Here is a 12,997-nt window from a genome sequence, read left to right as displayed (position 1 = left end):
TCACATTCATTCCCCCACGGTTCATAGCACCACCTTTGCCAATGACACAGCCAAGTTCCAGTGCCTAATGGAAGTTGGTTGGACGAATAAGCTATGAACCATGATTTAGTTCTTTTTTTATATAAATATATATATATATATATATATATATACGGTATCTTTTATTGTTGTTTCATTTTGTCTCAGGTTACCAAAAGCTGAAGACCAAAAGAATGTAATGATGATATGAATGTATTGTTTTGTATTTTCTCATTGAACAACACAGAAAGGTATGAGTTAGTCAGAGTTTAGCCCTGCCCAGGCTAATCTCTATCCTGCCCAATCATAGGCTTTTGAGGAACACAGAGACATTTTGTTTTGTTTTACTTCACCACGGATCACTGAACGTTCAGCTAAGGACAGAATGGTCCCAGTAGCTTCAAAGACTGCGATTCATCTCACCCTTTGAACCTAGGGGGGAATGTTGGACCGCTTGTTTGCTGAATATTGGACCATTTCCACGTTGCTGGACGCTACCAGGCCTTCTGATGTTTACGGCCATTTTGTATCCCAGGACAGTCCATTACTACAAATCCCAGTGGCCACTGATAGGACGAGGGCGTTACAGCTCTAAGGCCACCACCAACTATATAACAGAGTATGAGTTAGCCCACCATTTGCTTTTCACGCTGGAAACCGGACCAGCAACTGAAGCGCATCATTCTGGAGAAGAGGTCCCACGTGGATTTCATTTATTCTCCACGTTGGCCAACGGAAAAGAATAATTCATGAAAGAGGTTTCTGGAATTAGAAGGCCAGAAATTTCACTTTGCCGATTGAAGACGTGAGTTTAACATGTAACAGAAGAAAAAAAAACCTCACAATGGTTTCAAGGAGACGGATCGCCACCTTGTTTTGTTCCAGTCGACTGCTGACAGTCATATCATATTTTTCCCTTTCGCCAAGGAGGCCAAAGGACGGAGATTGACCGCTTCCTTGGAGTTTAACTGCGGACGCGCAGAAACTCTTCACCCCCCTTTTCTCTCTCATTCGCTGCCCCAGAAGGAAGATTTCAAAAAGTTAAATCCACCCTTTTATTTTCAGTTCTTTATTAGGAATACCTTGGGCAGGGTAGAGTAGGGTTTTAGTGTGATGTAGAATCGCCACTTATAGTCTAATGTGTTCTGAATTGTATGTGCATGCCATCTTATTGAAACTTGATTACTGTTGATTTCTGAGGCCGTCGAGTCTCGCAACTTGTGCTTTTACCGTGTGAACACCTGAGAGCAGGTGCGCTGTGAAACTGGACTGCTATAATAACCTTATGGTGAAATTCAACATTTTCTTTGTCTCCAACTTTACTGCTTACTGGCTTGCCGCCAAAAGTTTTATTATCCTTTGTCCTCTGGGTTTACAACCATGCTGGGGGGAAGGTTTATGACTGCCTGTATCTCACTGAGCTACACTTTCTGGCGGACTGCGCTCCCAAAGCTTCGATCAACCATATTCCCTTTTTATTTTGCCATAACTGCCATAACTGCTGGTTTGATCTCATACACACTCACTGCTGTTTTTATTTTGTTTAGTTAGATATTTTGCCCTCTTTGGTGTAGAACTTTGCATGTTTGATTAGGTGAAGATTATTGAATCGGAATAGCGAGGTGGATCAGGCTGTTGATTTAATAAAGATTCACGTAGATAAAGAGAAGTCGTTTGTGTTTATTTTGTGCAAGAGTGATTTTTCAGTCAAAATAAGGTTAAAGTTACCCACGTTTCGGCAGAAACGGTTGATTAAACAGTGACATCTCTGGTAATAGTTATCAATTATTACTGAGTATTTAACGGTTGTAATTATCAAAGGCATTGAGCCACAATTACAACACCAGAAGACATCTCTGGTTTCGATTCATAAATGAGGATTTTTTGGTTAAGAAAAAAAAAATGTCAAATTATGATTTTTAATTATAATTATTGATAAATATGAATTAATCAATAATTATAATCCCAACAGCGGGATGGTGGCTGCTGTGTCCAGATGCGTTTCTCCATCAGTAGCTGTTCATCAGGGGCTTCAGTGGTCTGCAGGCTCACCATCCATGCTTTAAAAAACTGGATTGTATTTCTACAAAGCGTTTTGTAGCCACAGGTATCATAGCTGCATGCTTAATTAAAATTCATCTGCTGGTAGATTATTGACATTGAAGTCTAAAGTGATTAAATACTTTTTTTATATCTGCAAACTTCAGTTTCCAGGTGGTTTTACTGATCTATATGGTGTTTACTTCAGTGATAAAACCTCAGTCAGTTCTATACAAAACACTTTTTACGTTAAGCAGCTACTGAAGCACTCATGTTTGAAAAATAACTATTTTCTGCTGTAGCATCTTTGAATAATGGATTTTCTTCTACTTAAAAATGGTGGCAGACTAGCTGGCTGCATCATCATGGACAGTGACACCAGCACTGGTCAGGGCCACAGTGGACTGGAAAGCTCCTTACAGTGCCAAGAACAGGTAATCAACTTTTTCATGTTCACTTTTCCACCATGAAAACACCATCTCCATGGAGATGCAACATCATGCTTTATTTCAGAAGGGAAAAGGTAGATGGAGTATCCTAGATGAAACCTGTTAGAGGCTGCAGGTGGAGGTTCACCTTCCAGCAGGACAACGGCCCTAAACATACAGCCAGAGCTACGATGGAATGATTTAGGTCAAAGCATATTTATGTGTTAGCATGGCCCAGTCAAAGTCCAGGCCTAAATACAAGGGAAAATATGTGGCAAGACTTGAGAACTGATCTTCAGAGATGATCTCCATCCAGTCTGACTGAGCTTAAGCTATTTTGAAAGAAGAATGAGCAAAAATGTACAAAAACGCATATACAGGTCCTTCTCAAAATATTAGCATATTGTGATAAAGTTCATTATTTTCCATAATGTCATGATGAAAATTTAACATTCATATATTTTAGATTCATTGCACACTAACTGAAATATTTCAGGTCTTTTATTGTCTTAATACGGATGATTTTGGCATACAGCTCATGAAAACCCAAAATTCCTATCTCACAAAATTAGCATATCATTAAAAGGGTCTCTAAACGAGCTATGAACCTAATCATCTGAATCAACGAGTTAACTCTAAACACCTGCAAAAGATTCCTGAGGCCTTTAAAACTCCCAGCCTGGTTCATCACTCAAAACCCCAATCATGGGTAAGACTGCTGACCTGACTGCTGTCCAGAAGGCCACTATTGACACCCTCAAGCAAGAGGGTAAGACACAGAAAGAAATTTCTGAACGAATAGGCTGTTCCCAGAGTGCTGTATCAAGGCACCTCAGTGGGAAGTCTGTGGGAAGGAAAAAGTGTGGCAGAAAACGCTGCACAACGAGAAGAGGTGACCGGACCCTGAGGAAGATTGTGGAGAAGGGCCGATTCCAGACCTTGGGGGACCTGCGGAAGCAGTGGACTGAGTCTGGAGTAGAAACATCCAGAGCCACCGTGCACAGGTGTGTGCAGGAAATGGGCTATAGGTGCCGCATTCCCCAGGTCAAGCCACTTTTGAACCAGAAACAGCGGCAGAAGCGCCTAACCTGGGCTACAGAGAAGCAGCACTGGACTGTTGCTCAGTGGTTCAAAGTACTTTTTTCGGATGAAAGCAAATTCTGCATGTCATTCGGAAATCAAGGTGCCAGAGTCTGGAGGAAGACTGGGGAGAAGGAAATGCCAAAATGCCAGAAGTCCAGTGTCAAGTACCCACAGTCAGTGATGGTCTGGGGTGCCGTGTCAGCTGCTGGTGTTGGTCCACTGTGTTTTATCAAGGGCAGGGTCAATGCAGCTAGCCATCAGGAGATTTTGGAGCACTTCATGCTTCCATCTGCTGAAAAGCTTTATGGAGATGAAGATTTCATTTTTCAGCACGACCTGGCACCTGCTCACAGTGCCAAAACCACTGGTAAATGGTTTACTGACCATGGTATCACTGTGCTCAATTGGCCTGCCAACTCTCCTGACCTGAACCCCATAGAGAATCTGTGGGATATTGTGAAGAGAACGTTGAGAGACTCAAGACCCAACACTCTGGATGAGCTAAAGGCCGCTATCGAAGCATCCTGGGCCTCCATAAGACCTCAGCAGTGCCACAGGCTGATTGCCTCCATGCCACGCCGCATTGAAGCAGTCATTTCAGCAAAAGGATTCCCGACCAAGTATTGAGTGCATAACTGTACATGATTATTTGAAGGTTGACGTTTTTTGTATTAAAAACACTTTTCTTTTATTGGTCGGATGAAATATGCTAATTTTGTGAGATAGGAATTTTGGGTTTTCATGAGCTGTATGCCAAAATCATCCGTATTAAGACAATAAAAGACCTGAAATATTTCAGTTAGTGTGCAATGAATCTAAAATATATGAATGTTAAATTTTCATCATGACATTATGGAAAATAATGAACTTTATCACAATATGCTAATATTTTGAGAAGGACCTGTAGATGGTTAAAGCTGCTGGAACTGCAGAGAAAGGTGGCTCTACATAATATTGACTAGGGAGTAGGGTTGAATATAAATCTCAGATTGTTTTGTTAAACATTTTTATGAGTTTCCTTCTACTTCATAATTTTAAATTATTTTGTGTTGGTCTGTCACATGAAATGCCATTAAATATACATATACATGTGGGATATTGTTAGTCCATTATTTGGATGGGAATACAAATTATGGCAGACTGGCCCTGATATGTTTTGTATCCTGCTGTAACTTTTGCATTTAAAGAGCTAACTGCTTCAAAATTTCAAGAGTAGTTCTTCATTATAAGAAGTGTTTATGATCCAAAAATCAAGAATGTGGTATACTGTTAGTCAATTTTTGGGAGGGGATACAAATTATGGCAGGGTCAGCCTGATATTTTTCATATCCCCCGTAAATATTACATTTCAAGAGATAACAGTTACAACATTTATGGAGTACTTTTTCATTATAAGAAATGTTTATGATCCAAAAATCAAGAACATGGGACATTGTCAGTCAATTTTTGGAAGGGGATACAAATCCTGGCAGGCTCAGCCGTTAAAACGATAACAATTATAATAATAATAATAATACATTTTATCTGGTTAGTGCTTTTCAAAGATCTCAAAGACACTTTACAGGAATCAAACAAAATTATAAGATCAAAACACTTAAGTACATCTTACTAGACATTAACAACACAGGATAAGCATTAGACAAAAAAATCACACATTAAAAACATTTCTAAAAAGGTGAGTTTTAAGATGTGATTAGAATGTACATAAAACTGTACAATCAAGGATGTGGTTAGAGAGAGCTCCTGAGGGTGGGAGCAGCTATGGAGAAGGCTCCGTCCCCCCAGGTCACAGTAGGGTGGTAGAGACAGCAGGTCGGCATCAGAGGAGCGGAGGCTGCGTGAAGGAATGTGATGGTGGAGCAGATTGATGAGGTAGCAAGGGCCTTGGTTATGAAGGGCTTTGTAAGTAAGAAGGAGAACTATGAAATGAATGTGTTGGGGGACAAGGAGCCAATGGAGCTTCTGGATAACTGGGGTGATGTAGTCAAGAGAGCGGGTGTAGGTGAGCAGCAGAGTTCTGTATGTTTTGGAGTTTATCAAGGACTTAGGATGATGAACCATAAAGAATGCTATTACAGTAGTCTCGAGGTGATGAAAGCATGAATGAGAATTATTGGAATGTACTGAATTGATTTGGTTACAAATTTCTTAATTTGAATTTGATGTGTTTGTCCCTTAAAGTACCTCGGCCGTTCTTGTGGCAGTGGTGAAGTAAACCAGTCCATAACAGGGTAACATTCCAATAAGATTACATGAATAGTTTTTAATAGGAAAAACCGGAGCACCCGGCGAAAACCCAAAGTGAGAGACTTTAAATATCAAAGGTAGGCTGGGATTTTACCCTCTGGATCTCTAACTTTGTCTAATACTGTAAAGTTAACATTTTTGTGAATTAAGTTTGCTACTCCCCTTTGCTTAGAATTATAGCAGGCGGAAAACAGATTAGGAAACTCAGGTGATTTAAGATCATTTGCAGCTGTGGCAGTTTTATGAATCTCTTGTAATAAGACAACGTCTGCCTGTAGTCTTTTAAGCTGTAAACCAGTCCATAACAGGGTAACATTCCAATAAGATTGCATGAATGGTTTTTAATAGGAAAAACCGGAGCACCTGGCGAAAACCCAAAGGAGAGACTTTAAATATCAAAGCTAGGCTGGGATTTTTACCCTTGTTGCCCTGACCTAGAAAAATATTATGCTAATAGGAGTTATTCCTGAAATTTGTTTGGTCTATGTTATCAAATGGCAGATCATATCTACACGTATAAAAAGTTATTTTAGCTATTACTAAAATGTTAATGGTTTGGTTTGCAGAAGGATGCCAGAGATTGTGTATGTTTGTGGTCTGTAATCTACAGGGAGGAAGAAGATACTCTTTGCTTTCGGAAAAGATTCCTAAAAAGTTTTGTGATTGCTGAAAAGAACCTTTGAACTGCAGATTTCGGGGGTTTTATGTTAAAGTAACTTTTTAAAAATCTCAATACAGCCCTCTTAAAAGGACGGCCAGCTTCTGACATCATAGCCTTCAACACTGCTTCAGTGGAGCCAAACTCGTTTTTTAGATCTTTGGTGATTTCTCTAACAAATTGTTTAGTGTTTTCATTGTATATATTGACAGTAAAGTCTTTTTCTACATCATCCACTCCTGACAGATGACACAGGATCATTCCCATCTCTTTGGACGTAAAGGGCCCTCCATTTTTCTTTGAACAGTTTAAAGCTGCACTCATTACTAAAAATGTATTACCTTCCTCTCGTTCTGTGTTCTCAGACACGTCACTTTCAATTGCCTCCTGATTTGACATGTTAGTTTGAATTTCATCATTACAACTGAAATAAATATTCCCTGATGCTGTAAACCCATCGCTGGTTGATATCTTTTTGAGAAATTTTTCACGTGTCACAATCCAGGACTCAATGTCAGACGTTAAAGAGACTTGGTCTGCTTCATCAGATTTAGACTTGTCTGCTTCATCATATTTAGACTGGTCTGCTTCATCAGATTTAGACTTGTCTGCAAATTCCCTTGAAATATTTGGTTTACTGTCCTTTTCATTTTGTGGCTCACAGGGCTCTGGAGACATTATTTGGGTCGATGTGACACATATTTGTTTAACCAGATCGTTGATTTCTGAGAGCACACTGGAAACTTTATCCTCTTCACTTATCTGATAAGTTTCCTCATTTTTTATCCAGAGAAAGATTCTTTGGAGAAATGTCCTTACCTCGTCTTCTGCTCTGGCATAGAAGACTTCAGGGCAAACTTGTATTTGGCCGGAAGCGTCCCTTATTTTCTTGCTAGAGAGGACAGAGTCTGAAAGACATTTTCCTTCTGGAGGAACAGGAATTTGATAATAATGGCTCCTCATGATATTAACATATAATGTATCTGTCAGTTCCTTTGCAAACTGTTTGATCTTGTCATTTAGAAATGTGTTTTCTGTAGATTCTGCACACAGGCTATCAATCTGAGGTTTGATAGACTGAAAATCCAGTTTAGGAATGTGGTCTGTCTCTGTGTAGTCTCGATGTTTTGGGCTTTCCTCATCTGATGAAACTTCAGGGACACATCCAGGACACATGAGGCACACAAGTCTGCTTGATCTACCTGGGTCATGTTTCAATTTGACCACCTTTGTGTCGCTTGAATCCAATGATTTCTTCAACGAAGACACCATACTGGAAAACCGCTGCTTGACAAAGCTGGAAAATTCTGGTTTGCTGGTTATTTGTTGTCTTCCAGCTGGAGCGGGTTTGAGCTTTGATGAAAATAGGCTTCTGATATCACCAACAATTTTTTTCAAGTTAAAATGTGGCGCGCATGAACTTTTCTCATATTTCTGTCTAACTGAACCTTCGGATTTGCAGAAATGAAGGTCCTCAATGATAGTTTGGCTAATTGCTTCTGCCACTTGAACTGCTGGGCAAAATTCTGTAACATCGTCTGCTTTTTTGGCATCGTATGAATCATGTGAATGTTTCTCTATTATTTTTGTAATTCCCTCACCAACTAAAGCCAGAAAAGAGGGATGTTTTACGACTGAAGAAACGCTTTTCGGTGGAAGTTCAAATGCAGTCTCTGGTTTTGGTGGAGGCACACTTGAGGCCCGCTTTTTCACGAATCTGCTCCAGTATCTGTCAGCACAACTTGATCTGGCTCTGTTAAGATGTTTTCGGAGAAATTCAACTGCGTTGGAAACCATTCTGTTGAGATTTATTAGGCTGGAAAAGCGGGCACTCACATACACGGCAGGTTCCACAGGATAAACGGGGGTCCTTATGATCACATTTGCAATAGAAGTTACTTTTTGAGAGACCTCCTCTTCCATCAATGAGTTTAACTCCTCCCCACTGTGACAAATTTCTGGTGAAACCTGGAGAGCGGTGGCCATTTCTGCTGTAATCAAACTGTTTAAATTCACACTGATGTTTTCATCTGGGATTTCAGTCTTTGCACAGGCCTCCATATTCTCTTCAATCATTGGAACCACGATTTTCAATGAATTTTCCACACATTGCTGAAAAATTTCGCTAAGTATGTCAGCCAGAACGCCTGTAATATGTGAATCCTTCAGACCTTGGGACAGCAAGGTCCACTGTGCCGGTGATAAAGTGTTCAAACGAGGTAGTATTATGTCCTCCACGTTGTCAATTGAGATGGAGATATTTCTCTTCATTTGCTTATTGGACCGAGACATTTTTAAAAGCTTTTTTGGACCGAAAACTCAAAAACGGACGATCTGATTTCCTACTCTTCTTGAAGTGATGTTTACTCAGAATGAAAAGATATTTAACGTAGAGTGCCTATGATGCGTCACATTCCGTTACGTCACAAGACGCGTGCGTATTAGACATGATTGGTAAGCGAATTCTCTCGAGAGAACATCCAACAGAAGATCAACGCGTCGGCTGTCACGTGCTCCACATAGCTCTGTAGCCTTAGAAACCCCCCGGAAGTAGTTGACCGTCAACTAGGCTGCATCTCACCAAAAGTTGTAATTTAAGGTTATTTGTGATTAGCTAGTTACTTATGGAGATCGTTCGTCTTCATAAGTAACCTATAAACAATTCTCCATGTTGTAGAATGAAACTGACAGGTTAAAGTTAGCCTACCTGCTAAAGTTCTCCGTATAGAGCTCCAGCTGTCATCTCCTCTCAGTTAGTTAGTTGGTCTGATTCGCTCCGGAGCTCGTTCGGAGAGGCGTCCCGATCTTCGTCCGTTCTGCCGGGATGCAGGAGTTTAATTCCCCACCACATGTAGCATCTGGAGGTCATAGTTTAAAAAGACTCTTGTAAGCTGTTTGCGGGATGGTGGCTGCTGTGTCCAGATGCGTTTCTCCATCAGTAGCTGTTCATCAGGGGCTTCAGTGGTCTGCAGGCTCACCATCCATGCTTTAAAAAACTGGATTGTATTTCTACAAAGCGTTTTGTAGCCACAGGTATCATAGCTGCATGCTTAATTAAAATTAATCTGCTGGTACATTATTGACATTGAAGTCTAAAGTGATTAAATACTTTTTTTATATCTGCAAACTTCAGCAGAGCCTCTTTTAGCAGCTCCTGAACATCATATGCAACAGTTTCCAGGTGGTTTTACTGATCTATATGGTGTTTACTTCAGTGATAAAACCTCAGTCAGTTCTATACAAAACACTTTTTACGTTAAGCAGCTACTGAAGCACTCATGTTTGAAAAATAACTATTTTCTGCTGTAGCATCTTTGAATAATGGATTTTCTTCAGCTGCGTGAAGCTGACACCCCACCCACTTGAAAAATTCCAGCAAATAGACAGAATGGTTAGTGCTTCGTTTGTGCAGGTTTGTGCCGTTAAAATTTTTGTTTGTGCTGTTTTGGTTTCTGAGATATTAAAGATTATTTTTTAGGTCATCCAGAGGTCACCATCCCCCCATTTTACTCCGAATTGAACCGGAGTGGGCTCATTTTTTAGTGCTTCGTTTGTGCAGGTTTGTGCCGTTAAAATTTTCGTTTGTGCTGTTTTAATATCTGAGATATTATAAGATTTAATTTCGGCCGATGACGTCACCATCCCCCCATTTTACTCCGAATTCAACCGGAGTGGGCTCATTTTTTAGTGCTTCGTTTGTGCAGGTTTGTGCCGTTAAAATTTTTGTTTGTGCTGTTTTGGTTTATGAGATATTAAAGAATATATTTTTTTAGGTCATCCAGAGGTCACCATCCCCCCATTTTGCTCCAAATTGAACCGGAGTGGTCTACCTTTTTAATGCTGTTTGTGCCGCTTTTATGTACAAGCTATATAATTTTCTTTCAGGCGATCAATGACGACTTAAATCGATGACGTCTATGGCCTGCGCTGAACATCATCACCACCATGAGGTGGGCACATGACCAATATATTCATAGTTGGACAGTATTTCCCATCCCATACATGAAGCTAGTAAAGACATGGAGAGGTACTTTAGCCTAAGTGAAGCTTTACCTTAAGTGGACAAAAGTACTTTTTTGCAGATCAGAGCTGCTGTTAGACTTTATAGACTAACCATCACTGCTTCCAACAAACAATAGGTTTTCTACTTTCATGCCAATATTGAAGTTTTTATCTGATCAAGTTTTTATCTGATCAAGTTTTTATCTGATCAAGTGTTTACATAAATGCTGTCACCACTGTCACCTGATTGTTCTGCACGCCTAATTTAATATATATAACCTATACCTTACTGATAACTGCACAGTATTGTATTTTTCCTCTCTTTTATTGTAAATCCCTTTCAGCCTTTTTGTGATTGTTTTTTGCACTTTGTTTCTTATAGCTTTTAGTTTGGGTAAGTTTTCTACTTTTTTAGATAAATATGAACCTGTGTACTTTCATTGCCTTATGGTTTGGTGCTGACACACTCAAATGTTCCTATTGTGGAACAATAAAGGTTTTCTATTCTAATTAATTGAGAGAGGTAACCATGACTTCTGAGATCACGCATAACCAAGTTACTGTTTGAAAATGTAATCTACATTATACTTTCAAAGAAGAATAAACACTTCTGATTTGGAAAATTAACTTTATGTTATAAATCACCACAGGCAACATATGGCATACTTAACCATCTAAGAACTTGTAACAAAGAACATTAAAATAGAACCTATTTCTGGTCAGGAATATCAAACCATGGCAAAATGTATTTGCCTTTTGATCTGGGCTTCTCAGAAATTTTCCCCCAAAATGTGTTGATTCACAGCATTCAGTCTGCTGTGTATAACACTGCATGTGGTTGTATTGTCTTCTTTTCAGACACAGTCTTCACTATATTTGCCAGGTCATCATAAAGCTCCCACACACATGGAGCTCTTCGGCAGTATGCAATGTAATGTCCCAGACCATCTTTAGTCAAGCTTCCCTTGAAAGCGATGACTCCTCTCAAAGAGAATGTCTTTCCTTGGAGAGCAACAGTGGGGGGAAATTCACTCAAAGGAAACTGAGTTGTGTTTGCAAGGTCAGTGTCAATCCATGTTATTTCTCCAATGCTGTAGCTGTGAGTAACAGTTCCAGCACAGAGCATTTTTCCTGAGGTGCTAGCTCCTGTTTTGAATTCAAGTGGACATTCTGATTCCTTCGGTAGTGGGCGAAGGCAGGGAGACTCCGGAAGGAAGAGTCCATTTTCCACTGAAATGTCAAGCTGAGCCATGCCACAGTCCATCAGCACAGAAATGTCAGGAGAAACAAATGGTACTTCCCTTGTTGTTCCTTTGTTTAGCTGGCAGAACTGTGAAGAGCAGTGTTTTGAGATGTAAACGCTGGATATATTTCTCATTGTTTTTCCAATGACCATGGAGATATTGCACTGGGCATCGATTTGATGGGCACCAGACCTCAACTGGATTTTTTCAAACATTGCACTAAGCAGCTCTGCCCTCTGTGAATAGATCTTTGGGGTCACACCATCTGTTGCAATGGCTTTTACCAGCAGCAAGATGGGGTTGTCACTGTTGTTCCTGACAACATTTTGAAATGCTGAGCTGTCACAGAAAGCACAGCATAAGCACTGACAAAACGCATCAAATGCACATGTGTTCAGAACAGAGATTGTTGATTTCCCTTCTATAAAGGAAAGATGACGAGAAATAAAGCGATCAACTCGAATGGGTAAGTTCTCGTGTTTAAAAAGGCCATGCTTTACATTTTTGAATTCTGCTTCAACAGTGGCTGAGCTTGCTGTGAGGTTGGTGCTTTTGAAGAGGGGGACCATTACTCCTGTCCAAAGTGGTAAGTAACTTGCTAGTCTTATTATGTGTGGAACAATATCAGGGAGGAAATGGATGTTGTCCCTATCCCCATTGGCTGCAGCGAGTGACCTGCTCTCCTCGCATATGTTTGATACCCAGCCGCGTAGGTCAGTCTGGATCTCGTCAAAAGAATCCACTTGATGCATTTCATTTGGATCTACAGCTGGAATGATGATGGAGTCTTCTGTGATCTGGGTTTGTAGATATTTTTTGCACATCTCTGATTCGAGAGGGACTCCAGAACTATCATCACCCTCTGCCTCACTGAGGGCCACAACAGTGATGGCATGTATTAGCTGTTTTGCATGGTCCAAGCACTGTGATTGAAGAAGCTTTGCTATTGCCCTGACAAAGAAATCTTTGACACGGTGTGACTTGTTTTTCAGGCAGTCCCACTGACAGATCATCTTTATGCAGTGTGCCACATCAACCCTGATAAAACAAGGAGGAAGTTTTGCAGACTGGTTCCCAAGTAGCAAACGGAAGCATTCGTTAATGTATGTCTTCAGATCGGGGTAAGGAGTGAAGGCCTTCACCAGAGCACCAAGAATAGCCAGAGAAAAGTCACTCACGGCTTCCTTTGGTATAGCAGCACCTGTACGAAGCCATTCTGTCAGCCATGTTGCAATTGCATTAATGTCGTGTCTCTCTGACAGCATTTGCACAACTGG

General features: G+C 40.4%; 1 protein-coding gene and 2 long non-coding RNA genes across 4 annotated transcripts; 2 read left to right on the top strand and 1 right to left on the bottom strand.

Moving 5' to 3' along the window:
• The first annotated feature begins 1,875 nt into the window (after positions 1-1,875).
• Positions 1,876-2,659, top strand: LOC124857400. The gene is made up of 2 exons (XR_007035584.1): positions 1,876-2,125; positions 2,405-2,659. It is a non-coding gene; the product is annotated as an uncharacterized LOC124857400 (long non-coding RNA).
• Positions 2,660-5,593: 2,934 nt separating this feature from the next.
• LOC124857398 lies at positions 5,594-9,831 on the bottom strand. The gene is made up of 2 exons (XM_047348652.1): positions 9,182-9,831; positions 5,594-9,044 (listed from the first exon to the last, which is right to left on the bottom strand). Exon 2 carries the CDS (start codon positions 8,764-8,766, stop codon positions 6,421-6,423), a length of 2,346 nt encoding a protein of 781 aa, XP_047204608.1. The 5' UTR covers positions 8,767-9,044; positions 9,182-9,831; the 3' UTR covers positions 5,594-6,420.
• On the top strand, positions 9,725-12,614 carry LOC124857399. 2 transcript variants are annotated; one of them, XR_007035583.1, is made up of 7 exons: positions 9,725-9,865; positions 9,953-10,033; positions 10,360-11,536; positions 11,663-11,769; positions 12,244-12,306; positions 12,426-12,433; positions 12,530-12,614. It is a non-coding gene; the product is annotated as an uncharacterized LOC124857399 (long non-coding RNA). The 2 variants fall into 2 exon arrangements; XR_007035582.1 differs by having other exon boundaries at positions 12,426-12,579.
• Positions 12,615-12,997: the final 383 nt, after the last annotated feature.

This window comes from Girardinichthys multiradiatus, chromosome 20 (genome assembly GCF_021462225.1).
Source record: "Girardinichthys multiradiatus isolate DD_20200921_A chromosome 20, DD_fGirMul_XY1, whole genome shotgun sequence".
Classification (NCBI taxonomy): Eukaryota; Metazoa; Chordata; class Actinopteri; order Cyprinodontiformes; family Goodeidae; genus Girardinichthys; species Girardinichthys multiradiatus.
The sequence above is the reverse complement of the archived record's forward strand: the minus strand, read 5'-3'. Positions and strand labels throughout refer to the sequence as shown.